We start from the raw sequence: 14,319 nt of genomic DNA on the forward strand, positions 1-14,319 counted from the left end.
GGACTGGTGACTACACTACTGGCCATTAAAATTGCTACACCACGAAGATGACGTGTTACAGAAATTTAACCGACAGGAAGAAGATGCTGTGATATGCAAACGGTTAGCTTTTTAGAGCATTCACACAAGGTTGGCGCCGGTGGAGACACCTACAACGTGCTGACATGAGGAAAGTTTCCAACAGATTTCTCATACACAAACAGCAGTTGACCCGCGTTGCCTAGTGAAATGTTGTTGTGATGCCTCGTGTAAGGAGGAGAAATGCGTAACATCACGTTTCCGACTTTGATAAAGGTCGGATTGTAGCCTATAGCGATTGCGGTTTATCGTATCGCGACATTGCTGCCCGCATTGGTAGAGAGCCAATGACTATTAGCAGAATATGGAATCGGTGGGTTCAGGTGGGTAATACGTAGCGCCGTGCTGGATCCCAACGGCCTCGTATCACTGGCAGTCGAGATGACAGGCATCTTATCCACATGGCTGTAACGGATCGTGCAGCCACGTCTCGATCCCTGGATCAACAGATGGAGACGTTTGCAAGACAACAACCGTCTGCACGAACAGTACGACGACGTTTGCAGGAGCATGGACTATCAGCTCGAAGACCATGGATGCGGTTACACTTGACGCTGCGCCACAGACAGGAGCGCCTGCGATGGTGTACTCAACGACGAACTTGGGTGCACGAATGGCAAAACGTCACTTTTTCGGATGAATCCAGGTTTTGTTTACAGCATCATGATGGTGGCATCCGTGTTTGGCGACATCGCGGGGCACGCACATTGGAAGCGTGTATTCGTCATCGCCATACTTGCGTATCACCCGGCGTGTTGGTATGGGGTGCCATTGGTTACACCTCTTGTCCGCAATGACGGCACTTTGAACAATGGACGTGGCTCTACCCTTCATTCGATCCCTGCGAAACCCCACATTTCAGCAGGATAATGCACGACCGCATGTTGCAGGCCCTTTACGGGGCTTTCTGGATACAGAATATGTTCGACTGCTGCCCTGGCGAGCACATTCTCCAGATCTCTCACCAACTGAAAACGTCTGGTCAATGGTGGCCGAGCAACTGGCTCGTCACAATACGGCAGTCACTGCTCTTGGTCAATGGTGGCCGAGCAACTGGCTCGTCACAATACGCCAGTCACTGCTCTTGATGAACTGTGGTATCGTGTTGAAGCAGCATGGGCAGCTGTACCTGTACACTCCATCCAAGCTCTGTTTGACTCAATGCCCAGGCGTATCAAGGCCGTTATTACGCCCAGAAATGTTTGTTCTGGGTACTGATTTCTCAGGATCTATGCACCCAAATTGCGTGAAAATGTAATCACATGTCAGTTCTAGTAGAATATATTTGTCCAATGAATACCCGTTTATCATCTGCATTTCTTCTTGGTGTAGCAATTTTAGTGGATAGTAGTGTATAATATGTGACATAAGTTTGAACTTGATAGGTCTACCTTTTCCTGAGAGAATAGGTCTTAACACATGGACAGACAGAAGGATAACACGATAAAAAATATTGTTCGTCTAATATAATGACAAACTAGCCATTTTCGAATTTTTTTCTTTTACGTGTACTGCAAACCCTTGCTTCTTGTGAAATTTCATAAGTCTTGATCACTGGGAAGTATCATAAAGGTTTTGATGAGTGAGTTTGAAAGTTCTAAAATATGTGACATTAAAAAAATGTTTCGATTTGTTTGCCGTAGGAACTTAAATGTTTTTCACCGCCAACGGACCATGAACCTTACTATGTGAAATAAACTTCAACTTGATACGTCTACTCGTCCCTGACAACTAGTGTTCTTAACACACAGACAAACAGATGGATAACGAAGTGATCGTATAAGTGTTCGTTTTTACCTATTGAAGGACGGAACACTAAAAACGCCGTTTTTGGCACAAAATTCCCTGCAACCAACGACCACTTGACAATGGCCATTGAACGAAATCAGCGAGCTGTGTAATATATACAGACCATTGTGTAATTTTCGCTGAGATGAGGGAACACTAACTTCGCTTAGTACCTATACAAACGTAGTGGGTCAAAGGTCGAAGAGAATTACAGAAAGGATGTCTTTTAGAATAGTTTGGTATGTGTGTACTCTGTCCTCCGAACTCTGTAGGCGTAGAGCATGGACTATGTTGATAAGATTCTCTCGACATTCCATCTGCGTCAAGTGGTTTAAAATCCACGAGCTTTCGGCTGAGTATTCATCAATCATTGACAAGTGGTGACTGTTTTTCGGTTGCCTCTATCGTTCTTATAAAGTAGCCCTGCCTTCTGTAACGTCACTGGTTCCCCGTCCAACGCCCACTTCAACCTATCGATGGCCGAGTCCCGCGAGGCGTGCTTACCTGTAGGCTGCCGTCTTTGTTGAAGCTGTTATCACCTTTATAAAGACACCAACCTACAACTAAGCATGGCTTGGGACTCGGCCGTCGGGAGGTTGACGCGTATGCCGAGGGCGTGCAACGAAAATGTATGGAGTTGGAGTGGCAACCAGTAACGTCACAGAAGACGGCGTGACTGTATAAGGACGGTAGCAGGAACCAAAAAACAATCAAAGCATAACGCTGGCCGAGGAGTTGGCTCTGAGCACTATGGAACTTAACATCTATGGTCATCAGTCCCCTAGAACTTAGAACTACTTAAACCTAACTAACCTAAGGACATCACGCAACACCCAGTCATCACGAGGCAGAGAAAATCCCTTACCCCGCCGGGAATCGAACCCGGGAACCCGGGCGTGGGAAGCGAGAACGCTACCGCACAACCACGAGCTGCGGACTGGCCGAGGAGTATTTGGCCGAAAGCTGTATGCGGCTGGGAGCTCGAAATAATTTTATCAGTACATAATTATTGCGAAATGATGCATTTATATATGGACTGCACCAGTGCAAATTATCACTTCGCTGCTGTGGGTAAATGAAGTTGCTTAGCAGACTTCAGTCTTAAAAATTAGGTAATAATTTGAGTCGTATATTGATTTTATGATTATAAGTACAAGAATTCGGTTAAAATTGAAGTAACCTGTTCAATTAAGCAGCTTTAAGTACCATCATATATTTTTTATATTTGCTTGTGGTAATACATTTCTTTTCAGAAAATGGGGAAAATGACGAAGACATCAGAAAACTGGCAGAACAAAGTTGACATGAAAAGATACCGTAACTTATGACAGTAGTGTTTCACGAAACTACACCTTACATCTTCTTATAATCCTCCTGTTGCACATCAAATCTACTTGTATATAATGGCTTTATTTAAACCTTTGAACTTTGGTTCTCCGTTTCAGGACCTGACCCTAAGCCACTAGACTCTCACCTGTGATAATCTTATCCAAAATTTCTATTCGCGGTTAATCAGTGTTAAAGTACCTAGGAAAGAATAAACCTAATCGCACAGGGCCTTATGTAAGTTCTTGTGTTACAGCTCTTTGGTATTACCGGTATGTTCCTGACTTCGGATCTTCTCGTAATAAAATCGATCTTTTGCGCGTTATTAGAACAACGAAAACGATCCAGAGGCCTCGTACGTGACACGAAAACTGATCTTCGACCTAAGCTTCAACGACAAGCAATGCGTATTTTATTCTTCGGTTTCGTTCCTGATATGATAAATTTGTGATAAAATTTAGTCGTTCAGAGTTGTGTCTTACTGTGACGATGGTCAGACCTTCAAACTCCTACCGACAATCCGTTCGGAATGTTTGGAACCGCGTAGCTCATTTATTCTTCCTCATTTTGTAACCGGTTTTTTAATAAATCACTTAATTTCATAATGCTTTGTACTTGTTGACTTCCATAGTAAACTGTTTGTTACACAGCAATTTTATAGGGAGGATAAATTTTTGATTCGCTACCGTCAGATTGAAAGTTCCAGTGTTATTATTTTGCGGTGAGATTTATCAGCAATGCGACATAAAGTAACTTACTTTCCAGTTTTGCCCTTATCACATGCACAAATGTATCACTTTTAACTGCCTACGTGTTTTCCATTACTGCTAAGATTAGAATCTTTCTCAACTCTGTGGTGCATTTCTACTGAATTGTTCGCTCTTTCTGTGAATCAACGATCAACTGCAAGCACTGATATACACTTAGTCGAGTGGTTCGGAAGGGAAGTTTTTTGTTAACTATAGCCTAAATTCTCGCTTGATGAAAGTTGGTTCTGATCTAACATGACAGACACTTTCGCTACTACATAAAATTGCCTGATATTGCCCGTCTCTTCGCATATCTATTGTTTTCCAAACATTTACTTTGTCAGATTTGTTCGTGATATTCAACTTTTCACATTTCGTTCCTCTTTTATAAGTTATTCCAAGAGTTACTAAGTCACAACCACCTCCGATGCGCAGTGTCAGAAGAAGTTTGTGGTGGATAACTCCTAGGAACTAACCCTGTGAAAGCACTGCTCAGCTTGCTTTCTGGCACTTTCTTTAAAAAGCGTTCTGAAGCAACTAAATCACAATCGATAACCAAGTCGATCTCAGTACAGGTAATGTGTTTCATAGAAAGTCGGTGTTTTAATTGATATTAATTACTTGAAATATCCGCAAATTAGATCTTAATAGTTTTTAATTTACTGTCACCTTATCAGTGGATCACTATGGTACAATTTCTTTAGAAGCCATCCACCATATTGGAATCTGGCTGTTGTATTGTACGATATACCACCTTTTGGCGGTGTTCTGTTGTGACGGACAACGAATGCTGGGTACGAGGTTCGGAGCTTTGTAGCTCTAATGATTTACGTATATTAGTACAAATATTTCAATAATCTCTTGTAAAATTTGTTGATAGATTCTTAAATTTAAAGAAAAATCTTGAAATAATTTTATAAAATTTATCATATCAGTGTATGTCTCAGGACTGTTATTTCTTCTGGATTTATGTTCAGTTGAAGATGTGTCGTTTAATGCCACGAAACCTGTAGTGATCTAAAAATAAAGGACTAGACACATATCCTTCAAAGTAGTCACCAGCTTTGTGTGCAATCTATTGCCAGTGACGTGCTAGTCTTAGGATACACTTAGCAGTGCCAGTTGTGTTGACAGTTCGAGTGGAGCTGTCTGTTGCCTGACGAATCTCTTTAACATACGTAAACTAGCAGTTCACTCACCGCTCTTGATCTCCTGTCCGTAGTGGATGAACTGCCTGCTACCGGCGCCTGCTGGAGAGTGGGCGAGAATCACGGGCAGCATCGTCTGTAAAAAAATACGGACACATATCAGATAAAATGCAGGCGAACACCTTGAGTTGCAACACTGAACTTTGCCCTGAGGGAGTTGGACAATTATCAGAGACAAATTAAATAACATTACTATTGCCTTGTATTGTCACGGAGAAGGAAAAGTTCCTCTGCGTTCTTGTGGCGACGAACACGCTGAAGTCGTTTCTTGTTAGGCGGCGAGGAACCCACCGTGCACACACCTTTTAGTACCCCAACTCGTGGACGAGTGTGTGAGGACTACCAGCGGAGACGTCCAGTTGTGCAGCGAGCTGTTTGATTGAGTGTGCCCGCCTGTTCCAATATTACGGGAATCACAGCTGTGTGCGGTCAATGGACAAGCAGGAGATCGGACAGGTTTGAGCGACCTCGTGGCGATGATGAGAGACACCTCGCCCGACGACACACCGTGCTTTTGTTCACCGCCGGATCGACGTAGATTTTCTGCAATGGCCTCTGAATATCTGCGATGCTCTGGTTTTCCACCAATAGAAACTCAATGGCAGCTATCTGCTTGTAACACACCTCTGTCACAGATGTCATTTTGAAGGCTACATACAGCACAGCCACGTATCGGAAATTCATGAAACTTTAGGAGTTGAAGCGTGAATTTCCAGAAGTCCCACGACAAATTCCGTATCCTTCAATCGAAATTGGCCGAGGAAAAAAAATGTGTTTCATTAAACATTTTGGGGATGAAGCTCTTTTGTCCGTTTTTGCTTCACCAATAAATATGTTTTTGGGTGGGATCCGCCTTTAGCAAAACACATTTTGCTTTTTCACCCCAAACATGTTTCACTGCGATTGCACTGATGATGCAGAAACCGCAGTGAAACATGTTTGAGATAAAAACAAAATTGTGTTTTGCTAAAGGCGGACCTCATCCAAAAACACACGTATTGTATTTCATTACTTATTTGACGTTCCTCGTAGGTAAACTGCATCAAAACCGTTTTCTACTTGTAAGCGATAGTGGGGTGAATGTTTCCAATTAGACTAATGGAAAGTAGCTCTGTTTACCTGACATAATGGAATGACTGCGCTCCAAAATAATGAACTGGGATTGGCTCATGCTTCCTGCTTTCAACTTCCAGCATAACTAGCTGCATAGCTGTTAATACTGGTATCAGACAAAGTGACTCTGAATGAACACTGTTTTACAGTACAGTGATGGATTAGGTGATAAAGAAGGTATTGGTTGGTAGTGGTTACGGAACTGGGGATGAAGAAATAGAAATCATTTGGTATGCTAACGATGCAGTCCTGCTGGCAAATAGTGAAGATTACCTTTATAAGCTTTTACGTATATTTAGCGTGGCAGCTAAAAACCTAAACGCGGTCATATCCACTCAAAATATATGACCACAGTTATGGAAACGAATAGACGCATGCTGATTCTAAGTTGGATTTAAGTCCAGGGATTTTGGTGGCAATGTGTTCTTCGAACCAGACAGGTACGCCGTGAGCTGTGTGACATGTGGCATTGTCCTCCAGTAGTTGCTATTATTCTGAGGAAAACCAAACTTCATGCAGTGGTGAACACGGTTCCCAAGGATAGGTGCGTACTTATGTTGATCCATTGGGCCTTCCAGAGTGATGAGATCACCCAGGGAATGGCTGAAAACATTCCCCAGACCATAACGCTCCCTACTCCGGCCTGAACCGCTCGGACGATTGTTGTAGGGCGTTTTCTTTGTCCGATGGAGAGTAAAACGTGATTCACCTATAAAGACCACATGTCGCCACCCATCTGACCTCCAAGTTGCGGTACTGACGTGCAAATTCCACCCTTCGTCGTTGACGAACGGCAGTCAGGACGAGCGCACGAACCAGGCGCCTGCCGCAGATATCCGTACACAGCAATGTTCACTGTTGGTTGACCCTTGGTTCATCTGGGCGATCGGTTATTCAACAACTGCAGATCTATTCGCCCGTACACATCTCAGCAACCATCGTTTACCTTTATCATCTGTGACCCGTGGTACACCACAGTTTCCTCGGCACCAGTTTCTGATAGCACCATTTTGCCATGATCGGTATAGTTTAACAATGGCGGCATGCCAACACTCTATATATGTCGCAAAACAAGGGAGATTATTCTGAGAGGTCGTCGTTGACTTCGGTCGGTGCATCATCGTCACCGAAAACTACCGTATCATTAAGAAAAAAGAAAAATACAGTGGATGAAACACTGAAGGACTCGAAGGACCAAATACATCTGACGAAGCGACAGCAAGATGTTATCGAAGATGACGACGCTGGTTACTTCCTGATGTGTCACACGTCTTCAGTGTTCTGCAGAACTTGCTAAAATGTATTACTATTCAGTGATATGAATCAAACTTTTCAGGGAAGTTTTTACTTCTTTATGTAAAGCAAAAAAGTCTCTAAAATATCAGTCGCTATTCGTGGGATAAGTCTGTTACTTCCTATTTCTTCTTTGGTTAAAAAAGCGACGAGTCACCGCACTGTCAACACAATACAAATAAAGCAATGGAGTCATCGTCCCGTATGATATCACAGAGTGGCTGGCAACGAAAAACAGATGGCTATACCTGTGTTATATACGATATTTTATGTCTGCTGATGGACGGCCGGAGTTAGAATAGAACCTTGTTATTATATTATTCATTTATATTTTATTTTACTTTTTTGTCTATTTTATTAATTCGCAGTTTTAGCCAGTGCACAGACTATTTGACTGACATTTGACCTCGCATACAACTTCCTCTACTTATGGTGGAAGAAATCTGTTCCTTAGTTTGTGGGATATTGTATTTCTTTATCCTTCTCAAAGATAAATATAAAATGACGAAATAAATTAAACAATAATGTAATCCACACCAACGTATTTTGGTACTCAGAGTTTATCTTAGCAAATCTGTTACAAAAACGTGAGAACGTTACTCTTTGCGTCCGCTTTCAGTTCCCAGGAGAAGACAAATATGGTCTGCCTCTCACTCTTTAGATTTATTTCAAAACAACTGAAAATGAACGGTGGTTCATATGAGCACCTAATCGATAATACAGTATACTTACTCACAAAAAAAGAAGACGAAAACGTTACCGACTCATGAAACCTCAGAATTAAAAGCAAAGAGTTGTATCACACAGCCGGCCGAAGTGGCCGTGCGGTTAAAGGCGCTGCAGCCTGGAACCGCAAGACCGCTACGGTCGCAGGTTCGAATCCTGCCTCGGGCATGGATGTTTGTGATGTCCTTAGGTTAGTTAGGTTTAACTAGTTCTAAGTTCTAGGGGACTAATGACCTCAGCAGTTCAGTCCCATAGTGCTCAGAGCCATTTGAACCATTTAGTTGTATCACAGCCCGGAGAAGTGTAATGTATTACTGACCACTTTATGAACATCTGTTCACAATTTCACTGCTGGATGGTCATTAGTACTGTTTGTACGAGGCCATGAAATTTTTGAAGATAAAAATATATAAAAAATCACGTCATGTTCCCCAAAAACTACGTTTCGATCCTTCAGTTGTGATCTTCCAGATCCACCTGGCTACATGCGAGCAGTATGTTAGTTGCCATCAATTTTCGTCTGCTGAGAGACATCCTTTCGTAGTTTGTACCTCATATTCTCACTAACGGGATTCATTGTCATTTATTTAAGGATTAACCACTAGTTTACATCTCCACCTCTCCGTACAGACAATAAAATGGAATGAAATGCAAAACAGCCAGCTAAGCACGAACACCAGAATATTCCGAAGAATATCCCAGCAGCGGAATTGAAACATCAACCGTGAAGAAGAAATATGAACAGCAGCGTTACGTGGCCTACCAGCCAAGAACATTTTTCTTTAATGACAACAGGTGCGAAACCCTGTGCATTACATAACGGAATTTTTGTCCACTGTACTCTAGCATATGTGTACAATTCCATGATTTGATCATACGTAGCATACAACTAAAATAATCTGTGAATAAGACTTTAATTTTATGACTTCATGTTGTTATTATTTCCTTTTCTGCTAGTGTGCAGTTCAACATAAAAATTTCATGAATGATTAATAATATCAGTTCGTTTAACAAATAATTTTATCTAGTTACGGCTGCTGCATTAGTGCGCGGTATAGTTTAACAACAACGGCATGCGAACAACTTAGAAACTTAGCCATTTCGAAACTGCTTCCACCTCTGGCCCCAAAGGCAATGATCATGCCCTTTTGGACGTCAGGTACATCGCTCCAGTCACGCAACACGACTACTGCGTTGTTGTGAGCGTTCCACCAACACGTTTCATGTGCCCTTCACTGCTGGTGGTGTCACCTGCCGCCTGTGACTGGTTAGTGCACAATGAAGTCGAATGTAGGAGATGGTCACATTAATGTGGCTGGCAGTGTACATAGGATTCAGTGCACATGTCAATTTAGATACACAGTTCAGTTAATAGCTGTCAGCATATCTGATATCTTTATTCATACATTTGCCGGAAATTTAAGTAAACGCTTTACTTATTCACAGAAGTATATGGGGGGAGGGGTAGTTTACAAACTATATTTTTCTTGTTATTGATACAGCCTCAGTATCTAACAACAAGAAAGGTCACCGTTCACTTGTTAATGATATCTACTTAATGTCCTTTGAACGGCGCGTATCTCGAGTTTTTTACCTTGTCAAGAAATTTAACGCTATTGAAAACTTGTATGCTTACCTTGTTCAGTTCTGCTTCGTTGAAGCCACCAATCATGAACATGATATTGGCGCATATATCCTGTGTGAAAGCTTCGTCACTGCACATGAGTTCCCCTACGAGCTGCATGAACTCACTGTTCGGGTTGAACTCATTCATTCCTATCATCTGAAGAAGCACCTGCAAAAAAACACGGGTTACACTTTTAGTCATAATCTCATGGATTTAACACTTCGCTTCTGCGAGTACTCTTGACAGCAGTAACGTCGAACAACAGAGAACCGAGGCCTAGAGAGTGGGAAGGTTCGATGTCATTATGATGCACAAATCTTTCACACACATTCTTGCCAGATATCTATGCCTTTACAGAAGTACTGTCCGAATATCAAGGTGTACTTATCTTCGTCTTATTTCACCTCATGTTTATTAAGAGTCATGGGAGCTTCTTCCAGGATTTCAGGTTCACAGCCCTCATTAAACAGGTAATAGAAATTGAGCATAATAATTTCAGCACTGATTTATAGATAAACAATGTAAATATGAACTCTAAGGTACTTTTTTGAACTGAAAAACAACAGTCAATCGTTAGTTTTACGGAAAAACTATCTGCATATCTACCTATAAGAAGCTTATGTGACTGCACAGTGCATGGCGGAAGATGCCAACGACTCCCTGTACTGTTTCGTTCTCGTATGGATAACACCGATTTCCGTCGGAAAAGACATCCACCACGGAAGGATACTAGTATTCTGCAACAACGTTCCTCTAGTCCACAACTGTCATGGTGCTTTCGATTACTATCACAGAACCCATGGAAGCACACCTGATGTCCCCCATGACATACTACTGCTTCATTACCGTGCTTCCACAGCGTGGCGCATGTTTGAAGAGCCGTACGCCTATTTTACGGTACATCTGGACATTTTTCCATTAATCCACGCTCCAATCTCGATTATCCTTACGATTGTAATTGAAGATGTTGGGCCAACAAGTGAACACGTATGGGTCGTCTACAGTTGCGCCTCACGTTCAACAGTATGTACTGAGCGGTGTACACTAGACACCTTGTGCCTGTACCAGCGTGTTTGCCACAGCTCGCCCACTATGCACAGTTATAGAGTGGGAAAGCTACCGACCTCGACGTTCTGTGCTGAGGCGTGGATGTCCAACTCCTTGTCGTGCAGTCGTGGTTTAATCGTCATTCTACCATTTTACATACACCGAGCTGACAAAAATCATGGGATACCTCTCAGTACAACCGCTCAGTGAAGCAGCGCTACGTGGCATGAACTCAACAAGTCCTTGGAAGTCTGCTGAAGAAATATTGGACCATGCTGCGTCTATGGCCGTACTTAACCGCGAAAGTGTGGCCGGTACAAGATTTTGTGCATAAACTGACCTCTCGATTATGTCCCATAGATATTCGATGGGATTCACGTCGGGCGATCTGGGAGGCCAAATCATTCACTTGAGTTGTCCAGGATGTTCTTCAAACAATCACGAACACTTGTGGCCCTGTGATACGGCATATTGTCATCAATAAAAATTTCATCGTCGTTTGGGATCACGAAGAACTGAATGGCTGCAAATGGTCTCCAAGTAGCCGAATATTACCATTTCCAGTCAATGATCGCTTCAGTTGGACCAGAGGACCCAGTCCACTCCATGTAAACACAGCCCACACAATTATGGAGCAGCCACCAGCTTGCACGTTGCCTTGTTGACAATTTGGATCCATAGATTCGTGGTGTCAGCGCCACACTTGAACCCCAATATCTGATTTTACCAACTAAGGCCGGGACTCATCTGACCAGACCACGGTTTTCCAATCGTCTAGGGTGAAATCGATATCGTCACAAGCCCAGGAAAGGCGCTGCAGGCGATGTCGTGCTATTAGGAAAGGTATCGCATTGGCCGTCTGTTGTCATAGCCCAATAACGTCAAACTGTCCTAACGGAGACGTTTCGTAGTACGTCCACATTGTTACTGCGGTTATTTCACGCACTGTTGCTCGCCTGTTAGCACTGACAGCGCTAAGCGAACGCCGCTGCTCTCGATAGTTAAGTGAAGGCCGTCGGTCACTGTGTTGTCCATGGTGAAAGTTTGTCTGAAATTTGGTATTCTCAGCACACTTTTGACACTGTGGATCCGGGCACATTGAATTTCTCAACGATTTCTTAAATGGAATGTCACTTGCGTCTAGTTCCAACTACCATTCCGGGTTCAAAGTCTGTTAATTCCCGTCGTAAGACCAGAATCACGTCGGAAAACTTTCCACTTGAATCACGTGAGTACAAATGACAGCTCCACCAATGCACTGCCCTTCTATATATTGTGTGAGCGATATTACCGCCATCTGTATATGTAAGCATCGCTACGCCATGAACTTCGTCACCTTAGTGTAGATATTCACGACAGTATCACACGAACCAGCTTAGCCGTTTCCGAGATGTTCTTTACCAGGCACTGGACCATAACAATTTGCCTTTTCTCAAAGTCGCTTGTTTCCGTATATTTCCTCATTAGCTGGAATAACATCGCTGGAATAATTTCCGATTCGTCTTTGCTTCCAATACATACTTTCCTTGCCCCGCCATGTTTCCGCAGCACCACCAGATGGTATTCACACCCGTGATGGGCAATTGTCACGATGTCTTGGCTAGAGAGGAGAGAAATTCGTACTGGCGATAAATGTGAATTTACCAGGTGATTATAATTAAAGTGCAGTTACCAACGGAGGTCCAGTGAAGGCTGTAATTATCGTACGGCGGCGATGCTTGGTTGATATGCCAATGCGTTAATGTGGAACCGATTTACGCTGGAAACAAAACAGTTACAAGTTTGGCCACCAGGTGCAAACCTGGGGATGTAGAATCCCTGGTCGACGCCTCCGGTGCTCATATTGAACAATTTCAGTAAGCGGTTAAGAGTACAAGCGAATTATACCTTCCTTAGCTGTCTGACTTTCTCTGCCAGCGTACCATTCCTAATCCATTGCACATGAAAACATTTGTATAAGTCTTTCTTGTACTTACAGCACCTGATTTGCAGCTAATGGCACAAATTAAACCTGTTTTCCAGCATAAATCGGTTTCGTGTCAACGCATTAGAATATGTACCAAGTTTAGCTGTCATACAGTAATTACAACCCACACTGCACCTCTGTTTAAGTAGCTGCACCTTAATTATAACCACCCGCACATCATTAGCAGACAAACTGCTCGAGAATCGGGAATCTCAAAAACGTCGGTGTTGAGAATGCTACATCAACATCGATTGCACCCGTACCATATTTGTATGCACCAGGAATTGCATGGCGACGACTTTGAGCGTCGTGTACAGTTCTGTCACTGGGCACATGAGAAATTACGGGACGATGACAGATTTTCTGCACGTGTTCTATTTAGCGACGAAGCGTCATTCACCAACAGCGGTAATGTAAACCGGCATAATATGCACTATTGGGCAACGGAAAATCAATGATGGCTGCGACAAGTGGAACATCAGCGACCTTAGCGGGTTAATGTGTGGTGCGGCATTATGGGAGGAAGGATAATTAGCCCAAATTTTACCGATGGCAATCTATATGGTGCAATGTATGCTGATTTCCTACGTAATGTTCTACCGATGTCACTGAAAGATGTTTCACTGCATCACAGAATGGCGATGTACTTCCAACATGATGGATATCCGGCACATAGCTCGTGTGCGGTTGAAGCGGTACTGAATAGCATATTTCATGACAGGTGGATTGGTCGTCGAAGCACCATACTATGGCCCCCACGTTCACCGGATCTGACGTCCCCGGATTTCTTTCTGGGGGGAAAGTTGAAGGATATTTGCTATCGTGATCCACCGACAACGCCTGACAACATGCGTCAGCGCATTGTCAATGCATGTGCGAACATCACGGAAGGGGAACTACTCGCTGTTGAGAGGAATGTCGTTACACGGATTGCCAAATGTATTGAGGTTGACGGGCATCATTTTGAGCATTTATTGCATTAATGTTGTATTTACAGGCAATCACGCTGTAACAGCATACGTTCTCAGAAATGATAAGTTCACAAAGGTGCATTTATCACATTTGAACAACCGAAATAAAATGTTCAAACATACCTACGTTCTGTATTCTAATTTAAAAAACCTACCTGTTACCAACTGTTCGTCTAAAATTGTGAGCCATATGTTTGTGACTATTACAGCGCCATCTATCACAAAGCGAAAAAAGTGGTCCAACTAAAACATTCATATTTCTTTATGTGCTACACGAATATGTAATAAAAATGGAGGTTACTATTTTAAAAAAAACGCAGCTGATATCCGTTTGACCTATGGCAGTGCCATCTAGCGGGCCAACCATAGCACCATCTGGTTTCCCCCTTCAAGCTAGACAAGTTTCGTTCTTCGTAGTTTTTTCGTT

General features: G+C 42.9%; 1 protein-coding gene across 1 annotated transcript in view; it reads right to left on the reverse strand.

The window, feature by feature from the left end:
• LOC124622387 (lipase 3-like) overlaps nucleotides 1–14,319 on the reverse strand; it is a 64,203-nt gene that overhangs the window by 15,364 nt on the left and 34,520 nt on the right. The window contains exons 5-6 of the mRNA XM_047148076.1: nucleotides 9,918–10,076; nucleotides 5,141–5,225 (exon numbers count right to left, since the gene is read on the reverse strand). Coding sequence (XP_047004032.1) covers nucleotides 5,141–5,225; nucleotides 9,918–10,076 — 244 coding nt within the window. The remainder of the gene's footprint in view (nucleotides 1–5,140; nucleotides 5,226–9,917; nucleotides 10,077–14,319) is intronic.

Source organism: Schistocerca americana, chromosome 7 (assembly GCF_021461395.2).
Source record: "Schistocerca americana isolate TAMUIC-IGC-003095 chromosome 7, iqSchAmer2.1, whole genome shotgun sequence".
Lineage (NCBI taxonomy): Eukaryota > Metazoa > Arthropoda > Insecta > Orthoptera > Acrididae > Schistocerca > Schistocerca americana.